The sequence below is a fragment of the Acartia tonsa genome, chromosome 7, assembly GCF_053477335.1.
Source record: "Acartia tonsa isolate MP-2025a chromosome 7, ASM5347733v1, whole genome shotgun sequence".
In the NCBI taxonomy this organism is placed as follows: Eukaryota; Metazoa; Arthropoda; class Copepoda; order Calanoida; family Acartiidae; genus Acartia; species Acartia tonsa.
This window is the reverse complement of record NC_137266.1, coordinates 26,706,132-26,716,441: the sequence shown is the minus strand read 5'-3', so window position 1 is coordinate 26,716,441 and position 10,310 is coordinate 26,706,132. Positions and strand designations below refer to the sequence as shown.

Here is a 10,310-nt window from a genome sequence, read left to right as displayed (position 1 = left end):
GAATTGTTAAATTTAGGGAAAAATTGTTGTTTTATCAAAACTGATTACTTTTCTCTTTATACTTAGCTAAATTGGAAAATTATCAAACTTAAATATTTTTTAGTTTAAAATTAGTCAAGAAGAAGTTAGAGATTAAGATTTGTTCAGTTTATTGTCATATCTGACTTTTAGTTATTTAAAAAAACCAATGTAAATAAAACATATACTGTTATTAGACTAGGGAGACTAAGGAAACAGCACTGTAATAACAATTGAGGAAAATTTTAATAGATTTCTTTTGATTGGAACCAGTTACAAATACAAAATTTTTTGTATTAAATTTTTGTCCATAATTTTCTTTGATATATAATCTATGTATATAACTACAAGTAATAAGTAATTCACAATTAAAATTAGGTAATTTATTAATTTTTTTATATTTATAATTGGACAACATTATATTTCTTAACAATATCTCTTCTAACAAATAAATCATTCTGTTTCTTGTTTGTCCGAAAGTTGAAATCATTTCTGTGATCAAACCTAAAATTAAAATAATATTGAGCAGCAATAACAATCTAGTAAAAGATTTATTATGCTTAATATCAAAGAAAAGTATAATTAATAGAGTGTCTTAAAATTTTAGTACCTATCATATCCTTGTTTATCCATAAATGCAAGGATTTTTTCTCGTGATGAATCTAAAAAAGATAGACTTTATCAGTAAAATATAATATTTATGCTTTTATAAAATGGTTCCAACCTCCTAACTGAAATAGACAAAGGATTGGATTAAGTATATTTTTGTGTTTTTCTCAAGTCTATCAGAAACACCTTGATCTATGGAAGAGAATTTTATCAACATTAAACTTAACAAATTGTCTCTGACGTTTTAATGACCCAAACATAAATAGTGAGTCTAGGTAAAGTATATGTTTCTTTCATTAATAAAAAGAAATGAACCTATAAAAAAGAATTCTTTTTAAAAAGTTAATGTTGGTAATGAGTGTATTTTTAAAAATATGAATCTTAGTTGAACTAACAAATTAAAATTACCTTTTTGAACTAAACCAGCAAGATCTGTTTCAACATCAAGTACTTCAATATCAACTTTATCCCAAGGAATACTTTCAAGTACTGCCAGCTCATACCCCTCAATGTCCAGAACAAATAGGTTGACAGTTGGATTGCCAACAGCCAGAAGAAGGGAGTACAGTGGGTAGCATTGTAACTAGAAATAAGAAAAAATTAAGTATATTGATATGTTTTAAGAAAAAAAATTGAATCAAAACATAGAAAAGTGGTATCAACCAGGAACAAAAGTGCACGAACTTCCACTGAACAATGAACATACATTTAAAATTGAATAGCATACCTCTATATCTAACGATCTATCTGTATTCATTGAAAATGATGACATTGTCCTGAAATAATAAAAATAGTGTTCTAAGGAGTAAATAACATATTTTAAAACTTATTTAAATATATTGTATGTAAATTTCATTGATGGATTGACTACTGATTTAAAAGTTTTTAATTAGTAAATACATGCACTTGGAGGTAAGAAAACAAAGTTTTTATAGAAATGCTTTGCGTATTGGATAATAAATGAACTTACTTGATAACATATTTTATGTTATTAAAACCATACGACAAAATACTTCCACTATAATAAAAATAATATAAATATTCTCATTAGGTGTCAGCAGCCTCATGATGAATATGCAGCCCAGCTATAGGTAGCATTCTTCATTGCTGCTGTATCTTTAGTTGTAATTTTTTCAAATGCATGAAGACAGCAGATGAATATTTTGCTTATAGTTCACCTAAAAAATGTCAGATATTGCATGGAATGATCCAGATTTACACTTACCCAGCAGCAAAGCTGGAAATGTATGGTTGTTCTTTAATTCCAATACATGTGTTAATTAGATATGCTTGTCTGTTGACCTACAAAAAAAACAGAACAATCATATCAATAAGTAGTTAAACAATATCAAGATTACAACTAGGTAAATTAAATTACATATTTTATAGATAGCTTATTATATTGCTTTTCAGTGGGTATGATTAAGCTAAAAAATAGATAAAAAGAAGAAATGAAAATTTTATCTTTTGCTTCAAACAAACAGTATACTCGTCTATACTTAGGTAAGAGCCCCATACCTCTTAGATTTAACCCTAAACTATTTTTAAAATTGTTAAATTTCCTAAATTTAAATGCTTACGTTTTTACAACGACTAAAATCGATAGCCATAGGTTCCACAAGAATACCTGAAAATGAATCATTTACTTTCACTTTCAAAAAAATATTAAAATCTCAAGATATTAAATGACCAAGCGGCAGATTTTCATACTAAATTTACATAATAAATAAATATTTAACCTGTCCATCCATATTTATCCTCAAATGGAAGAGTAACAGAGTTAGTTTCACAGTCAAATGCACCAGCTTCAATAAAAAATCCATTCTAAAATATATCAAAATATTAAATATAATTAATAGATTCTATTGTATATTTTATGTCAATAAGGTCTCAGATAGGTTTTTAGTTAATCAGCGAGGAGTTCTATTGGGATATATGGAAATATATATGGAAGTAATCGTTTAATTCAAAAAATATTATCTACTATTTTTTCATATTAAAAATTTAATTATGGGAGGTCTGTACCACCCCTAATCTTTTTTCTTTTGTTGCAAAATTAGATATTATCTTAGACTTTAAAAATATGGTTTTAGAAGCATATAAGGATAATCTGTAATTTTTAAAGATTTAAATAATCTCTCACCTTTTTATCCTTAAAAATCATATCTCTGATATCTGATGCTTGTTGCATATCATCAAATTCTAAATATAAATGCATATAATACCTGTGAAGTAAATATTTATAATTTCATATGCAATTGATAAAATAACATCTTCACTGGCCAAGCTATGCTTTGAATAGAAGGTTGATATGCTTCAATAATATACTTCCTTAAACTTTAATGAGCAAATGTTTAAAACCAATTTATACCAAACTCGATATTCATGACATTAGTAAGATTATAATAATGTTCTGCTGGGTTGGGATGCACCATCAAATCTTCTTTTATCACACCTAAACAAAGAAATTTGTATTTGATCATACAGGTTAAGATTTCCACCACTGAAAGGCAGTGACCAATATATTTAAGAGCAGATTATTGATGCTCTAAATCTATACTGCCTGTATTTATTGCTAAAATTATGGAAGATTGACAACTACAAAAATCCAATATTTTATACTCCACGTGTTTTTTTATATATTTTTCAATAGAATTTTTGTGTTGATCAGAGCTGGATCTTTAAATCATTTAGTGGTGAGCCGAGCCAGATCTGCCTCGAGGTGAGCCACAGCTACTGCTAAAGAACATTGATCTTTAAAAGACTTACGGCTCAGTGTGGCCAGATCGCTAGTGAAACTCAATAAAATATCATAGAAATAAAATAAAATATTGTATTTCCTACATAATGATATAAAATAAATTTAATTAATAATTTTAGAAATGTTTTCACGATAGTTTGCAATAAAATATTAAAATTAATTGAAAAATATATTAAATACGGATCACACCTGGCTCGGTGGCATTACAATACGAGTATTGCCGGTGAGCCGTAGGCGAGCCGCTTAGTGGGCCGGATCACCAATGCCATTTCGATTTAAAGATTGATATGAGGTGAGCCACTTTCAAAATCTGCTCGCTTGTTGCTTGGCTCGGGCAGATCAGTGATTTAAAGATCCAGTACAGGATATTTATTAATCTTATATGAATTAAAATCTTACTTACTTGTTAAATAACTGTTATCAGAATCAAGGCAATTTAAGAGTGGCCTAAAAATAAAAGTTTATTTACCTTAGACAAGGTTGTATATAAAATAGAAGCAATTAGTCAAATATACCTGTAGAAAGATTCTTTAGAAAAATTTCTTTAGCTTTACTTTCTCAATTTTAATTTAAATTGACTTGGCAAAAGGTATAAAAAGAAAATTATTACCATACCACCTAATTTGCATGTTTTCATATTTAGTAGATATTTACCTATGAGTATATTTGTATTTTATAGTTTCAAATGAATCTTCTTCTTGACTGATAAATTGTTTTTCCCCAGTAAACTAAAATATTTATTAAAAGTGTTAAACATGGAAAAAAATCCCTAGATATTTATTTTTTGAATATAGTCTTATTTGCCAAGCAGACCAGATTTCTGAACAACCTCTCCTATTTTGGTAATACAATATATTTTGGTCTGTTCGTTGGTTCTCACCTCAAAAATAACAGAAAAAGTTGCAGGATCTCTGAATGTCTAGACATCTAGCTATCCATAAAGGAATGTACATAAATTTTTAAAAAACTATTTTTATTTTTCAAATAATTTTTTTATCAATCTTGTATCAAACATGTTATATCTTATACACCAAAATTATTGTTTATAAATTATCCAAGGATATAATAATAGTCTCTTATTTTACCAATATTTTCTATTTAATCTTCATTTAGTTTGATACTAAAAGCGATAACAAGAATACTATAAGGATGGGACTGGAGGGCTTCTTCTCTTTTAACCTACTCCTTGTTTAATACCTGTAAATCTTTAAACTTGTAATCATCTTTGTTATGCTTTCCCTAAAAAAACGAGCAAAATTTTTGTGTTTAATAAAAAAACCTTTCATTAACAGGAATAAGAATGATATACAACAAAAATGTTTTTTTTTAAAATAATTATTACTGATTATAAAATCAAACCATCTACCACAAGAACGTAAAGTGAGGGTAATTTTATATTTTTTAGGGAAAATATTGAGGAATCTTGACATAGAAGTCCAAAGGGGGGGTGGGGGATAAAGAGGCCGTTATTCCCGTCAAAATTTAAAACACATTTTACCCCGATTAAAATTATATAAATTCATTAGATTTCCTATCTAAAAACTTTGAATCCCCTCATTTTATCCCCTACAAAAAAGCTTAAATGTCCTTGAATTTAGAGCTTAAATAATATATCTTGCAATTCATTTGTAATTCAATTGTGAGGGTATAAGATACCTTTTTGAATTTTCTAACTATATCACAGTCAATTCCATAGTTGTTCCACGAACCAACTTCTTAAAATGTATTGCATTTGGTTATCTTAAGTAAGTGTAAATTATTTTTTATCTACAGGGGGTCCCTCGGAAGGTGTTTTTTTTAAACTCTATTTACTCCCTTAACCCTTACAGATCGGGCCCCAATTCCCACCTTATCAGATCAGGGGGGGGGGGGCTTCAAGAGCCCCCCCCTCTATCTCGGCTCCTGTTACAGATAAAGACGTAAATTTTTTTTTGTAGTTCATGTTTATTTTTAGAGAAAATTACTTTTTCTATTCATAGCGGTCAGACCGCTTCTTAGCCGCTTTTTTGCCAGCCGCTAAATTTTAAAACAGCTGTAGAGCGGCCAATTTTGCCATTTTCGGCGGTACGGCGGTAAAACAAGGGTTGGCGGCGCCAATTAATATTTCTATCTGTTTGTTGTTGCTCAAGGATTCACCAACAAAAATTTATAAGTCTCTAGCTGTAATAGAAGCCACAATATTCATGATATATGTCTAATGTAAAAGCTGGACAAAAAATCGGTCATAAAGTCGGTCAGGGAGCGGTCAAACGGTCATAACACCACATTTTTTTCAGAAGGTCTTTGATATCTAAGTATTCACCAAAAAAAAATAGGTTTCTACCTTATACATAATGTAGAAATTAAGATTTATTTAGAATTTTTTCTAATTTTGGTGCTACCCAACCGACTTTGACCGGACACCACGGCCGACACAGACAAGATATCCTAATAAAATTAACTATTGCCGACGTATAATTACTAAACTTAAAAAGTCATGAAGTCACAGCTCTCCATCTTACCTACAAAAAAATGAGATTGAAAAAACTAGAGGGGGGGGGGGGGCTCTTGGACCCCCCCCCCCCCAAAATCTGTAAGGGTTAATATTTGAGAAAAATAAAGAGTATTTGGCAGTCTACTACTGACCATTCAATGATATAGTGATGAAAAATCCGCAAATTTAGCAGAAAAAAATCTACAAGGTAATACATAACAGGCTGATCTTAGTGAATATAAGACTAATCCACAAGAAAAATATGCCTTAGTTAACTTTTAAAGCAGCTGGTGGTCAAACGGTGGATCACAAAGACTTACTCTAGACATTATAAGAACTGGCATTGTAGTCTAATTAATAAATCTGGTATATTTCAGGTTCTTGTGTGCCTTTGAAGCAAGCTCTCTTGAAAAATTAACAAAGAAGATTAATATTATGCCTATTTTTACATAATGTTTACTCTTATTACACTTCAGATTCTTGAATATTGGGAATTTCTGGTATGCCATGTCAAGCCTATTGTATTTTTGTGCTTAGAAAGTCTGAGCGACCAGCTGTTTGGACCCTAACTAATCCTAAAGTTCACAAAGCAAATATTTTCTGGTGGGTTAGTCTAAATTCAATAAAATGAGCTCTTATGTAATACCTCGTAAATTTTTCCTGTTTATTTTGTGGATTTTTCATCATTATCCCATAAAATCGACAGTAGTAGACTGCCAAATACTTTTTATTTTAATGAGATAGCTCAAATATTAAGGGAGTAATAAGCATAAAAGTAAAAACAGTTTCCGACGGACACCCTGTATGTATGTCTAGTCTGTATGTCAGTTACGATTAACTGACCTTTGATACCGAATTTTCAAAATCTTTACATAAGCAAAATACAGTGTGTTTTTTTTATGAGAACTTTTTTGAAAGCAATTTTACCCCACTTACAGTTATCAGAATTTAATGATTAATGGCTTATTTTCTTCGTTTGTTTACGACCATTAATAGAACATCAAAAAATATTTCAGTTTTTATTTAAAAAGGACAGTAAAATAAACAATTCAAAACTTAGGTGTCAACATCTAAAAATAGAGTTAGCACATTTTTCTTATGCTCAAATCTTCTATACCCTTTGCAAGAATGTATACAAAACGCTTCAAAAATGGTCTTGAATCTACTAACTACATTACACAAAATCAATCAATAACACGAAGTTAGGGATACATATCAGTTAAAATTGCATAGCAAAAGTATAGCATAAGCACAATAAATACATAACAAACAAATAACCTAAACAGGGGGATAGATTACACGGCTCCACCTCTTGCTTAAGGGGAAATCAACAAAATAGGCCTAGAGCTGGAAAAAGAAGCTACACGATAGCCAGCAAAATAAGGAGTATACCACAATACTATTGGGGACATGTACTTGAACATTTTAAAGTTTGAAGGCCATGTCTTAAACTATTTTTAACCTATTTTAAAACATATATAAAAAATATACTATGACACCAGTAGAATCAGACTGCAGAGCCTAAATTTTAAATAAGTCCCCAATAAACTTTTTTGGGGGGATTTAAATATTAATTTTTACTGTTGCCGTGGTCATTTTGACCAGAGCAAAAGGTCTTTTTTTATTTGGGTAAAATTTGTAGCTTTTAGAGTGTTTTGTTTAATAAATATTGTATTCTGGTATAGAGTAAAATTAGGCCTTATGATTTTACTATAAAAACTCACTAAAAAGTTAAATCTTTACAATATACCAACGAATTAACATTAACACGTTTGTGTTCTATCACCTATTTTAAACACATAAAAATTGGCTGTAAAGGGTTAAATTTGATGACAACATGACAAGATGACAACAAATGTTTATGCAATACAACAAAATTATTTTTGTCAAATATACAAATATGATATAAAATAAGATTATTCAAACTTTTTTTTTTTTAAATATTTTTAAAAAGTATGTATCTTTTACGTGTAAACTTTTCATTCTTTTCATTTTAATTAAATAAAAACTATTTAACTACATTGTAAATAAGTCACTTTGTGAAAACACTCTTTCGGAAATTATAAAGAATTGAAATGAAACAAGAAATCTTATTGGTTTGACTTTAGCAATATGTGTTTTATTGTATTATGTTAAATTTTTCACTGAAATTAATTGTTTTAGAAAAAAAATTATTTCCATTGAACAGAATAATGTTTTTTTTTATTGTATCAATATAACGTGAATTATATAAAATTGTTCTCTAAGCCACAATATTACCCCAAGTAAAAAAAACCTTTTGCTCTGGTCAATCTGACCAGAGCAACAGTAATAATTAATTTTTGAATCCCCCCAAAAAAGTTTGTTGGGGACTTCATTCAAATTTGGGCTCTGCAGTCTGATTCTACTGGTGTCATAGTATATTTTTAATATACATTTTAAAAATAGGTTAAAAACAGTTTAACCAAAGTCGACTTCTGAAATTCCCATTTTTAGGAGGGAAGGTTGAGTTAACCCAACCTGGGCCCACCAAAAAAGCTTAAATATCTAATAAGATTATACCTCCGCATCATAGAGAAAAAAATAAAAGAGAGGATTCAAGGTATTTGGAGGACTATAATAGGCAGTTTTGCACTATTGCCCTGCTGAATTTCATTGTTATTCCACCACATTAAAAAATAGGAGTATTTTTTTTAAATGTAATTTCCAGAAAACTATATTGGATGTTTGAAGCATACATCTGATTTTTAAATGAATATATAGAATTGTTTTAAATTATTATCAAATCTGACAAAAAATTATAACAGAATATGAAATTATCATTATGAATTTCTCAAAACTTTGCTACTAACTTTAATCATTACACACATAATCAGCTTTTTAGATCTAAATTGCAGTATATTCAAACTTTTTTTTCTTAATAAATAAACGTTTTTACAAATTGATACAAACACTTGATTTAAAATCACAATTATCAGCTTTTCAGTGCCATCTATTTTTATTTTGTGTGTATTTTTCTTGTTTTGGATTTTTTGTCAATAAAGGGACCAACCCTGAGGGCTAAATAACATCACTATAAATGTCAAAGTTTTTTAAAACCCATACACATAATTATATCTAGGAAAAATCGTACATAGCATTACAGTTTATACACTAATTTAGATTATTTAGTTTTGAAATATTTTATCTTATAAGTTATATTTAGCCTTGTTTTTATGTATATATTTGAAGTAGTACAACTAGCGCCTCTAGTGGTCATAGTGCTGAACTATATACTGTTATTAATAAACCTGAAATACTTTTTTGATGTTCTATTAATGATCTTAAAAAACGAAGAAAATAAGCCATTAATCATTAAATTCTGATAACAATAAGCGGGGTAAAATTGCTTTCAAAAGAGTTCTCATAAAAAAACACACTGTATTTCGCCAATTACTGTACCTAATCAAATTATGTATTTTGTTCCGGGAAAAAGTGTGTCAAAATCAGCCATGTGACGTCATAAAAATATGGGAGATGAGAGCAGAAATGTGAAAGATAACCCTTAAAAAAGGAATGGATAATCCCTCATTTTTATGACGTAACATGAGTGATTTTTAAGACACTTTGTCCAGCTACTGATCTTTTAAACAAAAATCCGTAAAATTTTCTTTTTTTCTGACTTAGCTTAGCTTAAATTTTCAACCCATCTGTAAAAGTTGCAAAACAATTTATAATTAACTAGCGCATACGCCCCTAGAGGCCTCAAGTGGCACTTTAAATGTTTTTTTTTTTTAATAATACGATACCTTGCAATGTTATGTAGGAGTCTCTATTCGAGAAAAAAAAATCCGATTTATTGTGATTTCTCTTGGGAGGGTGGTGGTACCCTCCCCAAAAATAGTTATAAACCTTCCCGGGACTTATGAGAAGCTACCCTGTTAAGGAGAACCCGATCGGTTCAGCGGTTAGCGAGATCCTTCGGTACAAACACTCAGACATCCTGTTACTTTAGTATAAGGATTGTTGATAGTAAACAGTAAAAAATATGAGAGAAATGCGAGTCAACTAACCTTGATGATTTTGAATTAAAATGAAGCTAAACAAAGCTATACATAATAATATCAAAATTGTTTTAACATGATGTAGATTTAGTCTGATTTCACTTTTCTTCAACAAAATAAAACTTTCACGTAGTTTTACTGCCATCTTCTGTCTTCAGATCTCTAGCTGTAACTGGTTTCTCAATCCTTTTTCCTTCAATGACTTATAAATTTTCAAAAAAACGCAAAAGTTTACTCTAACATTTAACCTACATCAATGTTTATCTATTATCGATAATATTTGTAAATAGGAACGAAAAGTTCACAATATAACAAGCTCACTATTTAGAAAATGATTTAGGGATAGGACAATCGACAAAAATTTAATTTTAGAATTCTAGCAGAATAGAATTGAAACCAGATTATTCCAGAAAAACCTTAAGAATTT

The 10,310-nt window shown here is 29.3% G+C and overlaps 1 protein-coding gene across 1 annotated transcript; it reads right to left on the bottom strand.

Moving 5' to 3' along the window:
* Positions 1-386: 386 nt before the first annotated feature.
* Positions 387-10,062, bottom strand: LOC145325163 (uncharacterized). The gene is made up of 15 exons (XM_080168023.1): positions 9,893-10,062; positions 5,045-5,103; positions 4,586-4,627; positions 4,043-4,116; positions 3,792-3,835; positions 2,999-3,082; positions 2,771-2,829; positions 2,367-2,451; positions 2,208-2,254; positions 1,853-1,929; positions 1,598-1,645; positions 1,355-1,403; positions 1,036-1,210; positions 629-680; positions 387-522 (listed from the first exon to the last, which is right to left on the bottom strand). The coding sequence occupies exons 1-15, from the start codon at positions 10,026-10,028 to the stop codon at positions 420-422; spliced, it is 1,134 nt and encodes a 377-aa protein (XP_080024149.1). The 5' UTR covers positions 10,029-10,062; the 3' UTR covers positions 387-419.
* Between the last annotated feature and the right edge of the window lie 248 nt (positions 10,063-10,310).

What these genes read in the sequence shown, in the direction of transcription:
- LOC145325163 (XM_080168023.1), bottom strand. Translation starts at nt 10,028, where the DNA reads ATGGCAGTAAAACTACGTGAAAGTTTTATTTTGTTGAAGAAAAGTGAA. An exon ending in ATAGATCGTTAGATATAGAG is followed by an intron (nt 1,211 to 1,354) that starts GTATGCTATTCA and finishes TCTTATTTCTAG; the next exon opens with TTACAATGCTACCCACTGTA. An exon ending in GATAAACAAGGATATGATAG is followed by an intron (nt 523 to 628) that starts GTACTAAAATTT and finishes TTTTAATTTTAG; the next exon opens with GTTTGATCACAGAAATGATT.